This window comes from Dendrobates tinctorius, unplaced genomic scaffold, assembly GCF_039654945.1.
Source record: "Dendrobates tinctorius isolate UK_male_01 unplaced genomic scaffold, ASM3965494v1 ptg000065l, whole genome shotgun sequence".
Lineage (NCBI taxonomy): Eukaryota > Metazoa > Chordata > Amphibia > Anura > Dendrobatidae > Dendrobates > Dendrobates tinctorius.
In genome coordinates this window covers 32,283,695-32,307,814 of record NW_027361733.1, presented here as the reverse complement: position 1 = coordinate 32,307,814, position 24,120 = coordinate 32,283,695, and the positions used below count along the sequence as shown (strand labels likewise).

General features: G+C 46.1%; 1 protein-coding gene across 2 annotated transcripts in view; it reads right to left on the bottom strand.

The window, feature by feature from the left end:
- NKAIN4 (sodium/potassium transporting ATPase interacting 4) overlaps positions 1–9,770 on the bottom strand; it is a 51,442-nt gene extending 41,672 nt beyond the window's left edge. The window contains exon 1 of one of the 2 annotated variants that reach the window (XM_073580912.1): positions 9,537–9,770. In XM_073580912.1, the coding sequence (XP_073437013.1) occupies positions 9,537–9,590 (54 nt within the window). In that variant the 5' untranslated portion in view covers positions 9,591–9,770. The remainder of the gene's footprint in view (positions 1–9,536) is intronic. The other variant, XM_073580913.1, reaches the window with a different exon arrangement.
- Positions 9,771–24,120: the final 14,350 nt, after the last annotated feature.

The window sequence follows — 24,120 nt, the reverse complement described above, 5'->3', positions numbered from 1 at the left end:
TCCCAATATATAACCTGCTAGTGCCCCATAACACAACATCCACAGTGCCCCAATACATAACCTGCTAGTGCCCCATAACACAACACTTACAGTGCCCCAATACATAAATGTCAGAGACACCGCACTGAATGTCAGAGACACCGCACTGAACTTGCTCACTGAGCGTGTCCTGAGTAAAGCGAACAGCGCTCAAAGCTACCTGTGGAGCGGGCAGCAACCGAGGACCTGAAGCACGTGACTGCTAGAGGCGTGGTCTAAACTCCACAGAGCTAGGAGCTGCAAGACAATTCCTAGCAGCGTAACTGCGAGACAAAGTTACCAAGGGGCATAGACAGTGAGAATAGTCAGGACGTAGCCAATGAGTCACACACAGAGATAGCTGCAAGGTACAAGAGGGGCGAGCAGAGAGTAGTCAGGTCACAGGCAATGAGTCATACACAGATAATAACGCAGTACAAAATCAACAGGCAAACTCACAACAGGAAACAGAATCGGGTCAGAACCATATAGACAAGCTATAGCAACAAACAGGCACACGGGGGTCAGTACACTCGGCCAAAGGCAAAAGTATAACTGGCAGGGATTGAAGCTACCCAGGGGTTTATGAAGCTCTCCCAGAACCAGAAAGAGGCCACAATCATTAACCCCAAGTGTGCAGGTCAAAACCTGCACAGAGCTCCAGACATTAACCCCCGGTGTGCAGCTCAAAAACCTGCACTGGGATCATGACAGTAACCTGTTAGTGCCCCATTACACAACATCCACACTGCCCCAATACATAACCTGCTAGTGCCCCATAACACCACAACCACAGTGCCCCAATACATAACCTGATAGTACCCCATAACACAACATCTACACTGCCCCAAAACATAACCACAGTGCCCCATAACACAACATCCACAGTGCCACAATATATAACCTGTTGTCTTGGGGTCATACTTCTTGATTCAGAGCTTTCATTCACCCCCCCACATCCGATCATAGGCTCGCTCTTGTTATCTGCACCTCAAAACATTTCTAGAATTCGACCCTTTCTTACTTTTGACTCTGCAAAAACTCTTACTGTTTCTCTTATTCATTCTCGTCTAGACTATTGTAACTCTCCCCTCTCCAATCCATCCTGAATGCAGCAGCTAGGATCATATTCCTCACCAATCGTTATACCGATGCCTCTACCTTGTGCCAGTCATTACACTGGCTACCCATCAACTCCAGAATTCAGTATAAACTTATTACCCTCACCCACAAAGCCCTCCATGGCTCTGCACCACCCTACATCTCCTCCCTCGTCTCAGCCTACCACCCTACCCATGCCCTCCGTTCTGCTAATGACCTGAGGTTAACATCCTCATTAATCAGAACCTCCCACTCCCGTCTCCAAGACTTTTCACGAGCCGCGCCAATTCTTTGGAATGCACTACCCAGACTACTACGATTAATCTCCAAACCCCACAGTTTTAAGCGTGCCTTAAAAACTAATTTGTGCAGACTGGCCTATCGCCTCAACGCATTAATGTAAATATCCCTGTGTCGCTCATTTCTAAATTTTTTACCATAACCAGGTTCCTCGCATCATGTTCTCACATGCTTTTTGCATTTAATAGCCCTCTGTGTCTGTACTGTTACATATTTAGACTGTTAACTGGTTCATGCAGCAACAGGAACACCTGATTCTTACACTAGGGAAGGTCCAAACTATAAAAACAATAAAAGCAATTGTTACTATCCACCTTTCGTGTCTCCCCTTTTCCCTTATAGATTGTAAGCTTGCGAGCAGGGCCCTCATTCCTCTTGGTATCTGTTTTGATCTATGTGTTTATTGCTATGCTATGCTGTAATGTCTATTGTCTGTACAAGTCCCCTCTATAATGTAAAGTGCTGCAGAATATGTTAGCACTATAGAAATAAAATTATTATTATAGTGCCCCATAACACAACATCCACAGTGCCCCAATATATTACCTGCTAGTGCCCCATAACACATCCACAGTGCCCCAATATATAACCTGCTAATACCCCATAACACAACATCCACAGTGTCCCAATACATAACCTGCTAGTGCCTCATAACACAACATCCACAGTGCCCCAATACATAACCTGCTAGTGCCCCATAACACCACATCCACTCTGCCCCAATACATAACCTGCTAGTTCCCTATAACACATCCACAGTGCCCCAATACATAACCTGCTAGTGTACCATAACACATTCACAGTGTCCCAATACATAACCTGCTAGTACCCCATAACACAACATCCACAGTGTCCCAATACATAACCTGCTAGTGCCTCATAACACAACATCCACAGTGCCCCAATACATAACCTGCTAGTGCCCCATAACACCACATCCACTCTGCCCCAATACATAACCTGCTAGTTCCCTATAACACATCCACAGTGCCCCAATACATAACCTGCTAGTGTACCATAACACATTCACAGTGTCCCAATACATAACCTGCTAGTACCCCATAACACAACATCCACAGTGCCCCAATACATGACCTGCTAGTGCCTCATAACACTACATCCAGAGTGCCCCAATACATAACCTGCTAGTGCCCCATAACACAACATCCAAACTGCCCCAATACATAACCTGATAGTGCCCCATAACACAACATCCACAGTGCCCCAAAACATAACCTGAAAGTGCCCCATAACACAACATTCACAATGCCCAAATATATAACCTGCTAGTGCCCCATAACACAACATCCACACTGCCCAAATATATAACCCGCTAGTGCCCCATAACACAACATCCACAGCACCTCTGTAACAGAGCCAGCTAAGGTTCTCCTGTAAAAGGCAAGCCACAATACCCCATTACATATCCAGCTACTGTGAATATAGCAGTGCCCCAATATATAACCTGCTAGTGCCCCATAACACAACATCCAAACTGCCCCAATATATAACCTGCTAAAGCCCCATAACACAACATCCTCAGTGCTTCAATATATAACCTGCTAGTGCCCCATAACACAACATCCACAGTGCCCCAATATATAACCTGCTAGTGCCCCATAACACAACACCTACACTGCCCAAATATATAGCCTGCTAATGCCCCATAACACAACATCCACAGTGCCTCTGTAACAGAGCCAGCTAAGGTTCTCCTGTAAAAGGCAAGCCACAATACCCCATTACATATCCTCCTAGTGTGAATATAGCACAACAATCAAAGTGCCCCATAACACAACATTCACTATGCCCTCTGAATAAAGCCAGTCACTGTGCCCCCATAACACAACATCCATAATGCCCCTATATATCACCAGCTAGAGCACGAATACATAACCTGCCAAAGCCCTCCTTACACACCACTCACAATTCCCCCATAACACACCAGTTACAATGTCCCCATAACATACCAGCTACAATGCCCCAAACATTCACCAGTCTCAACGCCTCATGACACGCCAGCCACAATGTCCCCTGACACGCCAGCCACAATGTCCACCGACACACCAGCCACAATGTCCCTAAAACAAACATTAACCACAATGTTCCATGGACTCATCAGCTACAATGGCCCATAACACACCAGCCACAATGTCCCATGACACACCAGATACAATGTCTCATGACACACTACGACAATGCCCCCATTACATAACATTCGTGCCTTTATAGCATAACCAACCATCATACATCCAGCACAACCATACACCAGCCAGAGAGCCAGTGCCCCTATAATACTAGCAATACCATCATTACTGAGCCATCTTCCAAAAGTCAGCCAGTATCCCCATAACTTCAGCCAGAAATACCCAATGCCCTATAATGGAGATTAGTGTCCCCATTATTGTTGCAGCTACATGTGCCCATAAGACAAGCACAGAAAATGCCCACAACAATCTAATCCAATGTGAGCTAATCATTTAGGACCCCGAGCTGATAAAGTCTACCAGCAATTAACTATTGTGGCAAATTATCAGGTCAGAAGATTTAGGCGGTGTTCACACTTACTGTAAATGCTGCGTTTCTTTTTCTTGTGTTTTTTTTAATCTACACGTTTTCTGCAGATGTCTGTACCAAAACACACAGTAAATGTTCTTGGATTATTGATTTTTTTTAAATGGATGTTCACTTTATTTGATGCAGATTTGAAGTAGTATTTTTTCCATGTACTTTTTCAGGCTACCCATGGAAGACATAAAAAAAAGCTCCAAAAACTGCACAGATCAACAGCGTCCTTAAGTGCACACTGTAGATTTTCTGCAAAAATAAAATGCAAAGGAAAGAGCACAGCATTTCTGCTACATGTGAACACGGCCTTACAGTACTGTTAGAAGTTGCACCTCTATTCAGCCTTTTGCTTCCAATCACTCATCAAACAGATATTAAAAATGGTGAGAAATTGAAATGGGAAGTCTGATTATGGGGAAGGGGCGATGGGGAGGGTTCTTGTACGTCACAGAAAGCAGCGACCCCTAATAATTCCAAAGCAGAGATATTTGCAGGTTTATTCTGTGTAAGACCCAGATTAATGATAAAATATGGGAATATTACAGAGCATCTGTGCCCTGCTGGCTGATGGAGAATGGAGACATAGACGGGGGTCCCAGGTGATAGCCCCCTTCTCATGGCAGGCGATGCCTACTGGCTGTTGATCGGGCCTGCAGGTTGCTCCGCTTGTCCTATGCTCTGACTTGTGGAGTCTTTGTCTGAGGCATACCTGGAAATGATCCTAATCTGCCAGGATGGAATGAGATGAGTGACGGGCGTGTAATAAGCCCATCTGCTGCTGTGGCCATAAGAGGGACCACGCGGGACTCATAGCTGTAGAGTAATGAAGGACATATCACACAAAGACAACCCGACTGTAAGTGGGACCTAAAGGGTTATTCAGTGCGTGAGTACTGCACCAGTGTCTCTCAGCCTCTCCTGTGTATCTAAGTCTCTCTTTGCGATACTGCCTGCAGAGCCTGTGTATCTCAGCCTCTCCTGTGTGATATTGTCTGCTGATCCTGCATATCTAAGCCTCTAATTGAGACACCTCCTGTGGAGCCGGTGTATCTAAGCTTCTCTTTGTGATACTATCTGCTGATTCCGCATGTCTTAAGGTCCCGTTACACTAAGCGACGCTCCAGCGATCCCGACAACGATACGACCAGGTAAGGATCGCTGGTGCGTCACTACATGGTCGCTAGTAAGCTGTCAAACAGGCAGATCTCTTCAACGACGCAGCAACGATCCGGCGTTGGGACCTTGTCACAGAGCAGCTTATCTGACGACTCCCGCCTGCGTCCCTGAGTTCTGTGTCGCCAACGAGGTCGCTCGTCAGCGTCAAACACAGCGATGAATGCTGGCCAGCGGGATGCCAACGATCAGAAAATGGCCCAGGACATTCGCGCACGATCAGCGATATCCAGTGGGGGGCGGTCGCCGCTATGTGTCACACAGAGCAAGATCGCTGGCGAGGTCACTGTTGCGTCACAAAATCTGTGACGTGTCAGCGATCTCGCTAACGATCTCGTTATGTGAAACGGGGCCTTAAGCCTAAATTTGTGATACTGCCTGCAGAGCCTGGGTATCTAAGTCTCTCCTGTGTGATACATTATACGGGCATGTATATAATCCTATCATTTTTATACTGTTTGCTCGGCTAATGTATCTAAGCCTATCTTATTACAATGTCTCTCGTGTGTGATAGTAAGTGAAGGTACAGGCCACTCATCTCCCATACCTACGCCTATCCTATGTAATACAGTCCAGTACAGGATCTATGCTTTTTTTATGTGATACAATCCACTGAGCTCCGGTATCTAAGCCTATTTTGTATGATACAGTTTACTAAACCCCCGTATCTAAACCTATCCTGTGTGATAGTATGCTGAGCTCCTGTATTTAAGCCTATCCTGTGTGATATAGTCTGCTGAGCTCCTGTATCTAAGCCTGTCCTGTGTGATACAGTCCGCTGAACTCCTGTACCTAAGCCTATCCTGTGTGATACAGTTCACTGAGCTCCTGTATCTAAGCCTGTCCTGTGTGATATAGTCCGCTGAGCTCCTGTACCTAAGCCTATCCTGTGTGATACAGTCCGCAGAGCTCCTGTATCTTTTCCTGTCCTGTGTGATACAGTCTGCTGAGCTCCTGTATCTAAGCCTGTCCTGTGTGATACAGTCTGCTGAGCTCCTGTATCTAAGCCTGTCCTGTGTGATACAGTCCGCTGAGCTCCTGTATCTAAGCCTGTCCTGTGTGATACAGTCCGCTGAGCTCCTGTATCTAAGCCTGTCCTGTGTGATACAGTCCACTGAGCTCCTGTATCTAAGCCTGTCCTGTGTGATACAGTCCGCTGAGCTCCTGTGTCTAAGCCTATCCTGTGTGATATAGTCTGCTGACCTGCTGTATCTAAGCCTGTCCTGTGTGATAGTCCGCTGAGCTCCTGTATCTAAGCCTGTCCTGTGTGATAGTCTGCTGAGCTCCTGTATCTAAGCCTGTCCTGTGTGATACAGTCCGCTGAGCTCCTGTGTCTAAGCTTGTCTTGTGTGATACAGTCTGCTGACCTCCTGTATCTAAGCCTGTCCTGTGTGATAGTCTGCTGATCTCCTGTATCTAAGCCTGTCCTGTGTGATACAGTCCGCTGGGCTCCTCTATCTAAGCCTGTCCTGTGTGATACAGTCTGCTGAGCTCCTGTATCTAAGCCTGTCCTGTGTGACACAGTCTGCTGACCTCCTGTATCTAAGCCTGTCCTGTGTGATACAGTCTGCTGAGCTCCTGTATCTAAGCCTGTCCTGTGTGATACAGTCCGCTGAGCTCCTGTGTCTAAGCTTGTCTTGTGTGATAGTCTGCTGACCTCCTGTATCTAAGCCTGTCCTGTGTGATAGTCTGCTGATCTCCTGTATCTAAGCCTGTCCTGTGTGATACAGTCCGCTGGGCTCCTGTATCTAAGCCTGTCCTGTGTGACACAGTCTGCTGACCTCCTGTATCTAAGCCAATCCTGTGTGATACAATTACAAAGGAGATCAGAACCGAGCAAAACGTGTTGTTAGACCCTTGCACAAAGGCTGGTTATAGTAACAAGGGGCGATGATGGAGGAGGGCGAGATTGGGTGGGGGCTGGGTAACGTACCGCAGCATCACCATGGCAACCTCAATTATTGGCACTAGAAAAAATACTCACATCAGTCAAAAGATGCCCAATGTTTTTGGGGCTATGTGAGCGGCAGTGTGAGAGTGGTCTGCACGTATGGGCACGACCTGACGTGACCGCCATCCTCCTCTGATACGTGTCCCTCCTTGTACATGGAGGTAGTCACTCAGGAATATTTAAAAAATAATTCCAGAAAAAAAATCTGATTAAAATTCCTTCCCACTGTAAAGGTAGAAGATGTACCCGGGCACTGGTACCCGGAGGGGCCCACATGCCGCATAAATAAATGGCGCCATCTTATATATGTCACATGGAGAGGTTTTTTGTGACATGGAGACCTCACAGGGATTAAAGGTTAAAACCAATCCGATTTTTGTGTAGGTAAAGGCCCTGAAAGCCGCACAAGCTTGGTGTTCCTGTACACAGTGCTAGGAAACCAGCCTCTCTGGAGGCTCCTGCCCAACCCCCACCACCGAGACCACCCTGACTCCACACAATAGGTGTCTGTACACTACACTGGAGGTCCTCCATCATCTGCCACATATATCCCTCAGACCTGTCCAGACACATAACCACCATCCCAGTAGTCAACTTTATCTACCCCGCCTTTCAAGTCTGCGCCATTTTCAAGATCTCTGCTTGCTGTCAGTCAGTGGGAACCGGCACAGACCTAGAGCTTGTCACAGCCGAGGGCTTGTTCCACGTGTATCTACATCATCAGCACAAATCATTAAGTTTGCTACAATGTATCAGTGCGGATTCCCACAACTACAGCTGATCACCTATGTACAGTTTATAGTACACCTATGTACAAGAATATAACTACTATAATACTGCCCCTATGTACAAGAATATAGCTACTATAATACTGTCCCTATGTACAAGAATATAACTATTATAATACTACCCCATGTCCAAGAATATAACTACTATAATGCTGCTCCCTATGTACAAGAGTAGAACTACAACAATATTGTCTCCTATGTACAAGAATATAACTACTATAATATAATACTGCCCTACCATGTACAAGAATATAACTACTATAATACTGCCCTCCATGTACAAGAATATAACTACTATAATACTGCCCCTATGTACAATAATATAATTACTATAATACTGCTCCCTATGTACAAGAATATAGCTACTATAATACTGCCCCTATGTACAAGAATATAACTACTATAATACTGCCCCTATATACAAGAATATAATTACTATAATACTGCCTCCTATGTACAAGAATATAACTACTATAATACTGCTCCCTATATACAAGAATATAACTACTATAATACTGCCCCTATGTACAAGAATATAACTGCTATAATACTGCCCCTATGTACAAGAATATAACTGCTATAATACTGCCCCTATGTACAAGAATATAATTACTATAATACTGCCTCCTATGTACAAGAATATAACTACTATAATACTGCTCCCTATATACAAGAATATAACTACTATAATACTGCCCCTATGTACAAGAATATACCTGCTATAATACTGCCCCTATGTACAAGAATATACCTGCTATAATACTGCCCCTATGTACAAGAATATAACTACTATAATACTGCCCCTATGTACAAGAATATACCTGCTATAATACTGCCCCTATGTACAAGAATATACCTGCTATAATACTGCCCCTATGTACAAGAATATAACTACTATAATACTGCCCCCTGTGTACAAGAATGTAACTACTATAATACTGCCTCCTCCTATGTACAAGAATGTAACTACTATAATACTGCTCCTATGTACAAGAATATACCTGCTATAATACTGCCCCTATGTACAAGAATATAACTACTATAATACTGCCCCTATGTACAAGAATATAACTACTATAATACTGCCCCTATGTACAAGAATGTAACTACTATAATACTGCCCCTATGTACAAGAATGTAACTACTATAATACTGCCCCTATGTACAAGAATATACCTGCTATAATACTGCCCCCTGTGTACAAGAATATAACTACAATAATATTGTCTCCTATGTAGAAGAATATAACTACAATAATATTGTCTCCTATGTAGAAGAATATAACTACAATAATATTGTCTCCTATGTAGAAGAATATAACTACTATAATACTGCCCTCCTGTATAAGAAGTTTCTTCCAGTGTTTTTTCTGCTGACATTACTTTTCTTACAATACTCTATTCTGTGATAAGGATATACCAGTAGGGGATTTTCTCACTGTGCTGCACGTGGAAAGACCCTTATTGTGGTTCTGAATAATGACCACCTGAGGAGTGTGTGGTGCATATTTCGTCCTATCCCATGAACACCCAGAAACTGGAATTCCCCTTTAAGCCTTGTTGCCTTTATCCACTCTATATACTGGGATGGGTAGCGCTATGTCACACAGTGGTAGTAGAAAGTGAATGGGAACTCACCAGCTGGACTGTGCAGAGGAGAATTAAGGTGCATCTTCCAGTGCAGCATCCCATCCTCTTGCCCGGGTTGGGGGTACGCAGTCCCAATGAGTCGCCTATAGTTAGGAGGTTCTGCTGCCAGGGACCATGGTCTGGAGAGAGCCACTGGGGAGTAGCAGCCTTCACCACACTGATATGTAGGAACAGATGCTTTTCTCACAATGTGATCAACTGATGCTCAGCCTCTCCCCCTTAATCTCCCTTTCTCACAATTGCAAGGAGGAGGGAGGGGGCTCAATGCTCCTTAAAGGAGCCACGCTGAACTAATCCCAGACAAAAGAGTCTGACAATGGTCGGAGCCCTAGAATCCATAATGAATGTGTGCCAATAGTCGCAGACAAAGACTCCATAGACACAGGGTTCCATTTCAGTACATGAAATATATCATTATGTGGTATTATATTATTACGACAGGAACAATGTGGGATTAGAAAGCGCTTCATCATTAGTGTGCACACGGTGCGGATTTTGCTGCGGATCCGCAGGCAGTGTACAGTACAATGCAATTCAATGGGTTTTGTGCACATGCTGCCGATTTTTCCGCGGTTTTAAATCCGCAGCAAGTCAATTCTTTCTGCGGATTCCGCAGCAGTTTGACACCTGCTCCATTGTCCAGGTGTCAATCCGCAGGGGAAAACAGCAGGAAAATCCGCAGGTCACTTTACCTGCGGTTTTACCTGCAAATCCACGCGGAAAAATCCGCAGATGATTCAGCACTATGTGCACTCCCCCTTACACTCCTATTACTGGCAGAATATACGGTATGTAACAAAAAAAATAAAATACCCATTTTTATCATGCTAGAAAATATTTCCCATAATTCCAAAACCTGCAGAAATAAAATAATACCGCCTGTTGTCTAAGAAAGACCTCCACAGTATACAAGTGATGCTACCATATAGTGAGCACTTAACGCTGCCATATAGTCACCACAGTATACGTGATCGCCAAAGGAAACTGCCATCCAGATAACACCGCCGCCGTACAGCACCAAATGCTCCCATAGTATGGGCAAGTAATGCTGCCATATAATGCTCAGTAACAGGGGTCCGGCCTCACTGACAACTCTACAAATCCTGCGGATGGGATGAATTTTTTAAAAAAAATAATATATTCTCGCCTGCTGTCATAGCTGTGGATCCAGCACAGACCGCTCTAGAAGTCTGCGCCAGCAACGGGAGCTGTGATTGGCTAATGTGGTCAGGTGACTAGAACAGCACATCATCATAGAAGCTGACCACTGCAGCCAATCACAGGTTCAGCGGCACTGTGACAGAAGAACGGGGATGTCATGGAGCAGACCACTGGAGCGCGTGGGATGGGTTCACAGGGATGACGGCAAGTGAGTAGACTTCATTTTGTTACTTTCACCCCAAAATTTCAAAGGGGTCATCCATCCACTACTGCACACCCCCTTCTTAAATGCTAACATGGCCTCAGTATGAAAAAAAAAAAAAATAAAGCACATACTCCTCTCCTGAACTGGTGTAGTGCCAGTGATGTTGGTGCTGTGTCTTCCAGTAGTCACGTGACATTTTTATATCCCATGACCGCTGCAGCCCATCATTGGTCTGACAGAACTGTGACAGCTGCAGCCCATCAGCAGACTCTCATAGGCTGCAGCAATCACGTGACATAACAATTACGTTATCCCCAGGAGACGCCGCGCCAAAATCACCTCGCCGACATACAATAGGCATGGTGGGGTAAAAAAAGGACGTTAGATCAAAGGGAAGGATCAGCGCCACACCTGTCCATGGCTGTGTCTGGTCCAACAGGTCAGGAACTTTACAGGGTTCAAACAAACATGGCTGCTTTCTTCCACAACCAATGCCACAGCTCCCCATGGGTTGTAGGGTATTACAGGTCAAACGCATTCATGTCAATTGAGCTGCAATACCACACACTACCTAAGGACAGGTGGGGCGCTGTTTTTGTAATTCTGGAACACAACTATATTATTGGATAATTGATGGGTAATTCTGATCTAATAGAAATGAATAGGTTTCTTATTTGTATGGCAATCCAGTTCCTAATAACCCAGAATGTCTGATAATCTGGCATTTATTTCTAATACATAGTTTCCCAAAGCTGGAAGTAATGAGAAAATCTGACCATCCAATAATCTAGCATAATCTGACACCAATAAGGTCCCATTTTACTATACTTACCTAAGAGCTTTCCCTAGAGCAGGGGACTCATGATCATTGATGGCGCAGGCGTTGGCAAAACTCAATCGTGTAACTTGAAGTTTGTGGGACCCAATGCAAAATTTACAGAAGGGCCCCCAAATATCAGGGGTACTTAACAGTACTGGTCTTCTGATATGGGCCATAGGGACCGTTTAGGTCCACATAGGATACAGAGGCCTGGGTGCAACTGCAATCCAAGAACCCAGTGTAATTCCACCCCTGCAGGTAACGCACGCCTTCATAAGGCGGAATTCACACATACGTGTGTCACGGTACTGGTGCGTACTGCGATGCATGGATCGCCCCGGGGTCTCCTGACACAAACTCAACTGCTGATTTTTGGCAATATAGAAGCAGCATGACTTGTGCTTAGGTAGCTGCTGCCATCTAGTGGCTACAATGGTGAATATCAGCTAAAGTCTGGGGACACATAAATCACACATGGAATTCTAATGAATGAAAGACTCAAAAAGCATTACTGATATAAATTGTGTAACTTGTTGAGAGCAAAATAACGTATCAGTGGTCAATGAAAACCAAAATCATCAACCTACTGAGGTCTGGATTCCAAATAACTCTGAAAATCAAATAACTGAATTGAAACAATCGAAATCACAGGCGGATCCAGTTGGCAACTCATACTGTGACTCACATGCACTCTCAACCATATCGGGGCTTTATCCTGACTATACACCAGATAGCGTCCTAGGGGATCTTGTCCGAGGCCTGGATTACGGCATCAGGGAGCTCACGGACAGTCTGTGGGGCTACTCGGTGGTGTTGGATGCATGGATGTATAGTGTCCTGAGGTTCTCTGTTGGACATCATGGGGAACGTCAGGACCAGTCACTGGTATTAATGCTTTGGTCATCCAGGCACTGCGTACAATCTGGTCACATGAGGGTGGGTAGTGTCCTGCACCAAGAGGGACCCGAGGCCCACTGCACCAGCGTAAGGTCTGACCATGGCTCTGTGTGCGGATTTCACCCTGGTATCTAACAGCAGTCAGGGTATGGTAGGTTTGCAAGTGGGAGTTTGAGGCCGTCCAAGGAAATACATTCCCAGACAGGGCCGATTTCAGACAAAGTATCGTCCAAGGCAAAAATTAAAAGTAGAGCCCTAAATGATAAGACACTGGAGCATGGCACAAACCTCTAGGATGCATTTATACGACGTGATTCCAAATCATTAGGCTACATTGCCACGATGAGTTTCTGGTGATTTTTTTTACGCTGTTTATTTTTGAAAAACTGCAAGTATCCTATTTTACTTAATGGGGGGCAGAAAATCAGCAACATCAAAAACTCACCAAAATCTCATAGTGGGAATGTGGCCTTAAATGAGCAAATTTTCCTGTCCTTGGTGCTCCTTTACTGGATTCTTTGCCCAAGCTGATGGGGATGATGGGGACAGGACAATTGGTAATTTGAGTGTTCTGTCCCCAAATAGCAATATGTTACTGGCAGCCCCTGTCCTGTTTACTCGGGGAGATGGGCTGTCATGAAGAATCTTTTTCGCCCCAGCATAAATGATCCAATCAACTGATGAATAACTGTTTTGCTCATTTGCTGGGCGATATCTCATATTTACACCTACAAATGCTCGTCTGTGCTGCCGGTATTAAATGTGGATGCTAAACACACACTGTATGTTACATACTGTAAGGGAGTGACCGGTGTCATATTCGAGGGTCGCTATGCCAGGATGCGCACAGAAGCGTATTGAGGCCACGGGAGTGCATGGCAGTCACAGGCATAGGTGTGATTGCAATGCAAAATAAAAATGTTGGTCTTGGGCAACCTATTGGTCCAAGGCAGATTTAAGAAAATCTGCCATGGGCTTTTTATTTTTGAAGTGGACTACAGGATGGTAGTGAGATGGTCCACTTCCTTCCCGGCCAGGTCTTCCTTGTGGCCAACGGCCACATGTTCCTTGTAAAAACTCTGTAGCAGGGGGTTGGGTGTGTCAGTCTTGGTTTGCAACTTGGCAGAGCAGGAGGCTCTGTAAAACTTCAGCCTGTGTGAAGCAACATGGAGCTAAAAGGCCTGGCACACCTTAGCATACACAGCGGCGCAATCGCCCACGTCAACCGGTCTCGGATACGGACTGTCTTGTTTAGCGGCTGCAATCTGGAGGATACCCTTTTGTTTTCTATTTTGTGAGTGCGCTGAACATTAAAGAGATTTTGTTTTTGAACTTTCCTATGGTCACTGCCTGTTTGTCACACTGCATCCACCTCGCTGCATTACATATGGTGGAGAATGCGGGCAGTGTGAACTAAGGCATAACCAAAACTGCATGTTGCTTATTAGGCCTGTAACACTGCAGCCCAAGCCTACCGACAAGATGGTGGAGCTTTTGAAGCAGCTGGTCATCTCTCAGCAATGGCAGCAGGCGCAGCAGCTACAGCAAGCAGGAGCAGCACCAGTTTCAGAGACAGCAGCAAAAGCAACTGCAGTTACAGCGGGAGCAGCAGCAACAGCAGCAGTACAATCATCTTCATCATCAGCTGTTGTATCAGCAACAGCAAAAGACTAATGAGCTGATTTTGCACCAGGTTGCGGCTATGCGAGAGGCGCCCTCAACAGTGACCCTGATCCGTGCTGGGGCCCGGTACAAAGTCCGCACAGCGCTGGGGAAGATGAGTTCGGAGGACAATATGGAAGCCTTCCTCACCGTGTTCGAGCGTACAGCAGAGCGGGAGAGCTTGCCAGTGTCACAGTGAGCTGAAGTGGTGGCCTCCTTCCTGACGGGAGATGCTCAGAAGGCCTACCTGGACCTCAGTCGGGAGGATGCCCTGGACTATGAGAAGCTGAGAGGTGAGATCCTTGCCCAACTAGGGGTTAATACATGTGTGGGCTCAGCGGGTGTACCTGTGGTCCTTTGCAGAGTTTCGTCCCGCTAGGTCTCAGGCATATAACTTGCTCCTGCTGGTAAAAAAATGGCTCCAGCCTGAGACCTTACGCCGTTTCAGATGGTAGACCGGCTGGTGAGGGCTCTGCCAGCAGCCATACAGCGTTGGGTGGGGCAAGGGGACCCGGCACTATGGATCAGATGGTTGGACTGATTGAGTGGTATACGGCCACTGAAGACTTTATACGGGACAATGCTCCACTACGAATGTAACGACGGGCACCGCCAGCCCCGGAGTTGAGGAAAAGTCAACGACCCTCCACGGGGGCCAATCAGGACTGAGCCCGTACTAAGGGGGGTATCCCGAAGTGGCAATGACAACAGACCCGTTTCCCCTAAATTGGCCCCAAGGTCTAGTCGCGCCGCAGCTATCAAGTGTTGGCGGTGCCAAGGGCCCGGACATATGGCTGCCAACTGCCCCGACAGGTGAACTCATGGACTGCAGGTATACTCACCGAGTGTCTATGTATGCCCAGCCAGACTGCACCGCCACTACAGGCACTGCCGGCAGCGAACCCCAACTATGCGCGGTACTCGTTAAAGGGTGTAAGTCGAAGGCTTTCTTGGACTCGGGGAGCTTAGTGACTCTGGTCCATGGATCCCTGGTTGCCGATGACAACCCCAATGGACGGAAAGTGGGGGTGTTGTGTATCCATGGGGAACTCCGAGAGTACCCGACCACAGAGGTTACATTTTCCATCCCGTGCGGGGAAATAAAACGTGCTGGGAGTGGTGAAGACCCTTCCATATGGGACTGTGTTGGGAAGAGACTTGCCCCTGTTCAGGTTCTTGTGGGAGACCAGGGTTAACCCTCCCAAGGTAAATGTTATTTCGGGAGTGGAACCTGAAGATCCCGAGTCAGGGATACCTGCCGTAGGGGTCGCCAACCGAGGGACAGAGTGTAACCCCGTTAGGTTTCCCCTAGAGTTATTGGAAGGAGAGGTCGAGGAGACTCCACTGATTCCCGAGCTGGAAGTGTCCACTGGTAAGTTCGGGACAGCTCAGCTTCAGGATCCCACCCTGGTCCGGGCACGAGAAAGGGTGATAGAGATCAATGGAGTAGCTCAGCAACCAGGTGCCGAGGCAGTTTTAACCCCCAAAAGGCTATTCACCAGGATTTGTTGCACAGGGTAGATAAAATTCGGGATGAGGTGGTGGAACAGATGGTGGAGACCCAATCCTACCGTCGGGGGGTGCTCAATATGGATCAGACCCACATGATGAGCGGGCACTTGGGGGCCAAAAAGACACAGGAGCGCATACTGCAGTGTTTCTTTTGGCCTGGGGTCTATGCGGAGGTCCAGAGGCACTGTGACACGTGTGGAGTGCCAACTAACCTCACCCACCGCAAACTACCGGAGTCCATTGGTGCCTCTGCCCATCATAGAGGTACCATTTGAGTGGATAGCAATGGATCTGGTAGGGCCTATAGTGAAATCCACTCGGGGTGATCAACATATCTTGGTCATAGTGGACTACGCAACGCGGTACCCAGAGCCGATACCTCTCCGTCACACCTCGGCAAAACTAATAGCCCGCAAGCTGTTTGCCAGGTTTTGTTGCCTTGGGCTTATTTACATTTTTATGACCACGTATAAAGTGTTCACAGTGCTGCCCACTGTGTTGGATTTCCAATGCAACCCTCTTCTCCCACTCTTGACACACTGATAGCAACACCACAGAAGAAATGCTAACCTAAGGGGGTCAGATTCCTTGTAGGAATGCTCGGACCTGACACCCATAATGTGGTGGTTCGCCATCTTGCAGGAAAAACTCAAGGAACGTGCCATCTTCAGTGCATAAAGAGGGCAACACATCATCATGTAGCAATTTCAGATATCCAGGGGCATTGAGGTGTCTATTGATGAAGAATGGCCCCACTATCTTTGTACCCCATATACCACATCATACCATCAATGGGTGTCAGGTCCGAGCATTCCTACATGAACAGTTTCCTGGAAAGTGGATTGGTCATCATGGGTCAGTTGAATGGCCACCAAGGTCTCCGGATCTGACCCCCTTAGACTTTTATCTTTGGAGTCATCTGAAGGCAATTGTCTATGCTGTGAGGATACGAGATGTGCAGCATCTGAAACAATGGACACTGGAAGCCTGTGCTAGCATTTCTTCTGCAGTGTTGCTATCAGTGTGTCAAGAGAGGGAGAAGAGGGTTGCATTGACAATCCAACACAATGGGCAGCACTTTGAACACATTTTATAAGTGGTCATAAACTTGTAAATAACTCATGAAAGAATAAAGTTACATTAAAACCAAGCACACCATTGTTTTTCTTGTGAAATTTGATGTCACATGACCCTCTTCCCATTGAAAAAAATAAAGTTGAATCCAAAATGGCCGCCATGGTCACCACCCATCTTGAAATGTTTTCCCCTTCCCATATACTAATGTGCCGCAAGCAGGAAGTTGATATCACCAACCATTCCCATTTTATTTAGGTGTATCCATATAAATGGCTCACCCTGTATATCATTTTTTAATAATTTTGATTCACTTTATAATTCATTATACTTGCATTGTATACCACAATTAATTACATATTTTATTTAACTCATGATCTTTTGCCAATCAGTTTGACATGCCCTGCCCTGCACAGACTGTTATTCAATATAACATTTTTATTGTATATTTTTTTTCTTGATTTTAATTCATTTTAATAAAAGTCTGTTTTTAATATGATATTTTGTACTATCATGTATTTTATAGATTAATAAAGTAGTTTTCACATTATATACCTTTTTTTATTGATGATTTTTTTGGTGGTTTATGCGCCTAACCAATGGTCTGTGTTCACCAAAGTGAAAGCAGCAGAAGCTTCCATGTCATAACATCTCACCATAATACCGCCATACAATGTATGCCACCAGCAGTACCTGTAATGCTGCTGAAGTGCAGTATAGTGCAACCTCCACCAGGGAGTGATGGTGAGGGAAGAGAGGTTGCACACACACAGCGTATCCACACTGAGCAGCAGGACAGGTGTCACAAGTAACGAAAGAATGGTCAGACAAGCCAAGTCAGAAACTGACAGGACCAGAAGTAGCAAAGGTCACAGCAATGCACGTAGCCAGAGACAAGCCAGAAGTCGGAGCCTACTAGGAACGTAGTATCCAAAACATGAGACGTAAGATGTAGTCGGGGCACAAGCCAGTAGGGTAGGGAAACGGGTCACACAAAAATACAGGAAGTCAGAGACAGAAGAATCACTAGGGTATACGGGTCAGCGGCTCTAGCCTGGAAGCATGAACTATAACTGATGCCGACCAGCTGGCTGCAGAGCAGGGCTGTGGAGTCGGTAAGTCAAACCGCCAACTCCAACTCCTCAATGTCCATCACACCGGCTCCAACTCCCTCATACATGGCTCATGTTTAATTGATAAATTTACTGTAGTAAAATGGTAACATCAGGCTTTTAGTCATTATTATGATAAAATAATCAAGCCATTTAGATAGAACATAAAATATATTTATTAGAATACAACTTTAGAACAATAAAATTCATATTTACAATTTACCATACACTTTCCAGTAAGTGGAAAAACACAATTTTCAACAAAAACGTACAGAATAACATTTGTGCAGTCTATGAATTTGTTCTGAGAAATAGTATCGCCTCCATCAGATCCTCCTTAATAGATGACCTCATATCTGACCTAATTATTTTAAGGCTAGAGAACAACCTCTCTACACTAACTTGGGTTGGTGGCAAAGGAGTAACCACATGGGCAATCTCTAACAATTTCAGGGTATAAAGGAATTGCCTCGCGCACAGTCAGTTTTGATGAACGACTGAACTCTTCTACTTCTTTGAGAGCAAGTGAAAAATGTTGCTGAAGTATAGTCATTCTGTTTCTATGGGAGTGGAATCTTTTACCCTGTGGCAACGCTTTGCCTGCTTCGTGTCGTCCAAATACTTGTCGAAATCAATCTCCTCATCTGATGCGGATGAAGAAACGTCAGCAGCAGCACTGGCAAGACCCGAGTCCACTTGCTCTTCGCCATCCTGTAAGCCCACTCATCCTAACTGCTACCTCAATCAGAGGTTCTTTTCCTTTAGTAATCTGATGATCATCCAGCAATATACGATGACTCGGGTCCACATAAACAGCTGCCAGAAGAATTTTATTTTCTAATAGCTGTGTCTCTATCTGCTCCATTGAATGCCATCTGTGATTAAACCTCCTCTTTGGGACAGGCAAAACAACAAGTTCTTCCACACCTTTATAAAAATGCCAGGAGTTAAATCCTCAGCTTGTAACTTTTTAGTCACTGTAAATGGGTGATGAAGTAATTCCTTCAATTCAGCCACCTGTGTCCATTGACCTTCATGTGGTGTTACCTGAGGGTTGGCCATATCTGCAAGGAAGGGTTTCAGCTCAAACAATCGCTCAATCATTAAATAGGTGCTGCCCCACCGAGTGGCTAGATGCACAATTGCCCCTTTGGCTACTTTCACATGTCCGTCGGTGGCATCCCGGCGCCGTGCGGCAAAAAGATGGATTGCTGGATCCAGCCGTGAACGGACGGACCGGAAGTATATGCGGCGCATCTTACGGCGCCTGACACGGCTATGTTGCAAAGGAGTCGCCGGGGAAGAAAAGGATCCACGAGCCGGTGAATGGGGTATGAAAAAGAGAGAGAGAGAATGGGGTATGAAAGAGAGAGAACGGGGTATGAAACAGAGCAAGAACGGGGTATGAAAGAGAGAGAGAGATATCCGGGCATGCGCACAGGGTAAAACCGTGCTTGCGTTTGCCGGATCAGGTAGAAGCCTGATCCGGCGGCCGGAATGTGCCATTGAGAAACATTGTCCCGCAGAGCCGGATGGGCCGCATATGTCCATGTCCGGCTTTTTTCGCCGGACAAAAAAACGCTGCAGCACCCGTCCTGTCCGGCCGCCGGACAGAGGAATTCAGCCGGATCCGGTAAAAACCAGAACAAGCGGAAGCACATGCGGCGCGATCCGGCGCATGTGCTTCTCAATGACAAAAAACCGGATCCGTTTTTTTACACACATGCCAGATTGTGCCTGAGGGCACAAACCGGATGTGTGAAAGAGGCCTTTCCCAGCACGTCTCTTCAAGATGGAATCAATCCTCACTTTGCTAATCACAGTTCCAGCATGGCCCTCTCGCAGACTGTCTCTTATTGTCAGCAGCAGCGTGTGCACAACCCAGCACATGTGATGAATAGGAAAGAGGTGAGAAGCAGCTTCAACAAGATCATCTAATTGTAAAGCATCATTTTGCTGTTCTTCTGTAGTAATATCTGTTTGTCCCTCCTTTATGGAAACAGAACTATGCCCTTCCATCTCCAACTTACTGAATGTGAAATGTTCTTCTAGCTGCTGTTCACCTTAATTATTCTCATTCATCAGTTTAATTGTGCTTATGTTTGAAGCATTATCAGTTACAATAGCAAGAACCTGTTCTTTTGTGAGTTCATAATCTTGCAGAACTTTTTCCACTAAGGTCTGGAGAAACTGGCTGCTGTGATGAGCTTTAGTATGTTTTTATGCCAGCATCTTAGTAACAATTTTTTGGTTGTCACAAACCTATCGAACGTTGATAGCAAAATAGTTCACTCTGTGACGTATGCAGGCATCCATTTTAAGAAACATAAAGCATCTCTTAGAAGTCTTTTTAAGATCTTCCTTTTGGCTAAGGTCTTCTTCAATCAATAATTCTCTAATACTTTCTCTTTCCAGAGAAACACCATGTTTGGAGGCCATTTCTCCATTAAGAGCTGTAAAGGCTAGTCGTGCAAATAATGATAATGGTACTGTCAAGGTGAAAATATATTTTCTTATATAACTTTTATATTTTTATACTGTGAAACAATAAGTTTTTCCTAATTGCTTGCTAATGCAAATGTAACTGTATTAAAGATGGCTGCCAGTGTTCACTTTCACTTAAATTCAGTGTCTAAAGAGTTAAGTTAAGTTTCATTTCTCCTAAAAAAGATAACTCAGGAATGTGAAGAAGAAGTAACCATCGGGAGACGTTTTGACGAATCAGAGAGAGACTGGACACTAGATGTATACTGCATAAACCCCGCCTAATGCACGCCTTCCCCTAACACTCAATATAGTATTGTGTATTTGTAAATAAAAGCCAGTTGTTGTACTGCTCCTGACAGGTGTGGATGCAGGACATTAGCTAAGACTGAATCAGCTGCGTGTCTGAGTCATTCTTAATCGGTACCAGATGTTTTGCGCTCGCACAATGATTTGGAATGACTGGTGAATGAGGATTCATTGTCGTTTACGACCCCGACAATTTGGAGCCCAACGGGGGGCGTGGACAGTGATCCGAGGCTCCTCTGGACCCATGCCTGGATGTCTGTGGATGATACCTGTAGTGGCTGACCTCGAGGACTGATCACCCTCCAAAACACGGTAAGTGAGATCATATACACTGTATGTGTCACACTTGCTAGTGTCTCAGCCGTTATTGGTTTGTCTGTGGTCTCCTTGGGTCTGAGGGGTGACCGGTCGAGTGGTGAGACTGAGTGCGATCCTGTGCCACGCTCTGAACCAGCAACTGAGAGACGTCGCATTCTGCGCGTCCTCGTGTACACCACACCTCCTCCACCGGTCATTGTACTCCATTCAACCACCCTACCCGTGACTATTGTCTAGTAGTGAAGTGGAGTGATAAATTGAGCTAGTTGCAGATTGTGGGGCAACCTAGAGGAAGGGATAGGAGACGCAGCCTCTGTGATATTGTACCAGCTAGGTAATTAAGACGTCCCGAGAAGGGACCACCTGTATTTCTGTGGAGGGCTCTCACTAGGAGACCGCCTCCCGACTGTTGGAATATCGTGGCAGGATAATCTGTTAATCACTGCTGTTCAAGGTTAGGGAAAGGAAATATTGAGCGCGAGGCTCTTTTCCTAATACGTCGAACGTGAGGCTCCGTACTGTGGAACATCAGTGTTGATATCGCTACCAGTGGTTTTTCTGCAGAGAACCATAGTATTCTGTAAGAGTCATGCTGCGTATCTTAAAGCAGAAGAAGTCTGTGCCCCACAAGTTAGATGAGGATGCTGTGGAGGTCAAGGCAATAGTAGCGTCACGGGAAGGCAAGAAGGCAGTCAAGAATGTTGAGAGATTGTATAAGCATGTAGGATTGCCCTCGTCAGGGAGATTACAGCCGGCTATGTGGCATAATCTCATAGAGAACAAACGAGGCATGTTGAAAGATAAAGGATTGTTAGAACAAGCACAAGCTCATCTGCGAGTTGCGCGAGGCTTGAAGAATGAAGGATGGAAAGAGATTGATGGGGAAGGAGGATCAGACAATGCGGAACCTGTGTTTGGTTATAAAATGCCTTTGAACTGTGATCTTATAGATTGTAAAATGGCCGCCGTGCCACTGATGATGAAAATGCAGTCCCAACCACCGCCCTATAATGGCGACAAGACGAGCTCTCCAGAAGCGTGGGTGTGTCCTGTTTGTGGCGTGCAGAATCCAACCTGGGTGGAAACCTGCCGTGTGTGTGGGGCGGGCCGTCCTTGGGGTTCCGCCCAGACCATGGACGGAAGTGGGGCATGCTACGCCTCCACCGGCAGCCATCTTGGTGCACCCGGAATTCCTCCCCAGCCACTATGTCCGCTGGTAACACTTTCCGGCGAGTACTATCAGGGACCACCACTTCCTGAGAAACCTCCGGCACCGACCGATGCTGTTCCCACCTCTAATGTTCCTGTTTCTGTTCCGGCCTCTGGGCCTAGTCTCCCGGTGCAACCCACTGTGATATTTGTAAATACACCTGGTCAAGGTCCCTTCACTCTTGATGCCCTGACCGGCAGTACGGCTTTCCGGTCCGTAATGCGTATGAGGCGCCAAGCTATCGGAGATGATGAGGGATCAGAAGATTCTGACAATCAGGTTGCTACAATTCCCCCTGCCCCGCCACTGCTATTAGGTCCGTTCGAATCCCCCCGGCCCGGAAGGAGCCCACTACCTACCCCTCTCAACAAATCCTCTAGGTTGCCCCATGACCCTGAAATCTGGTTCCCCTGTCATTCACGCTATTACATCACACCTTAGGGCTCCCAGGTTCTTTTCTCAGTGGGGTATGGGGACATAGTTACCCACCAGGTAGGAGCCATAGTGAACCCAGCTAACTCTACCCTGTCGCATAGAGGTGGTTTGGCCCAACAGATAGCTAAAAAGGGAGGCCCAGCCATAACCCAAGAGTGTCAGGCCTACCTTACCAATTATGGCCCCTTGCATCCAGGAGACGCTATGTCCACCCAGGGAGGGAATTTGCCCTGTGATATAGTGTTACACATATAATTACAGGACACCCGAGCATTGCCGTACAATATTGCAGACCGCCTTACAGACAGTGCTTATCTTTGCAGGACGGCTAGGGAGAGATACACTTCCTCGTAGAACTTTGGCTATACCATTGATATCTTCAGGACTCTTTGGATACCCACTGGGCCCCTGTATGAAGGAACACGTTGAAGTCATCAAGAATTGTCTCCAATCAACCCCAGATCTCGATTTACAAGAAGTTAGGATCGTCTGTTACCATGAATCCGGATTAGAGGGCATCATGCCCTTGGTAGCTGAATACATGATACCACTGATGCACACAGGTATAAAGCCCCTGGATGAGGTAATACCCACAGCACCCCCAACTGCCCCGAAGGATGAGGCAGTGACACATGATGAAGAAGAAGAAGGGCTGAAGCTGAAATACAAACCCTTCACTCCGGTACAAATTGATGCTATTGTTAACAAGTTACCTGACCCGGACAAATTTCCCATGCAGTATGTAAGGAAACTGGAACAGACTAGGAGCATCTACGGGGCTACATGGTCTGATCTATCAGGCATCACCTCAATCAAAGCCTCCGAATATTTTCTCCCCACCATCATGAAGGAATTGAACCCCACTAAAGCAGGACCTCTCAACAAGTTCAAGTCTGGAAAGGAGTTTATCGCTCAACTCACAAAGTGGGCCCAGGATCGTCTCTGTGACGAAGCAGGATCAATACAGGATATACAACAAGAATCTGGTGAAGCTGTGGAGAAATACGCTGCCAGACTAACTATGCAGTTTGAAGACTTGGGTTATTCAACTCATGTGAAGACGCAGGCAGCCTTGTTGGTCCGTGCTTTTATTGATGGTCTGGAAGATCCACTGAAGGATAAGGTCATGAAGCTTCGTCCCGAATTACCTGATGGTCCCCTAAAACAGGCCCTCACTGTTGTGAAGAGTTATCAGAAAATGCTTCAAAGGGAAGAAAAAGAAGCAGAAAAGGAAGCAGAGAAGGAAGCACAGAAGGACAAAGGCAAGAAGAAACCAGCCATGTATATGGCAGAAGCCTCAGAAGTACCTGTTATGGTGTATCAGGCTCAGGATCGGTATGGATCACCACGCTTGAGGCCGAGAGGGTCCCAGG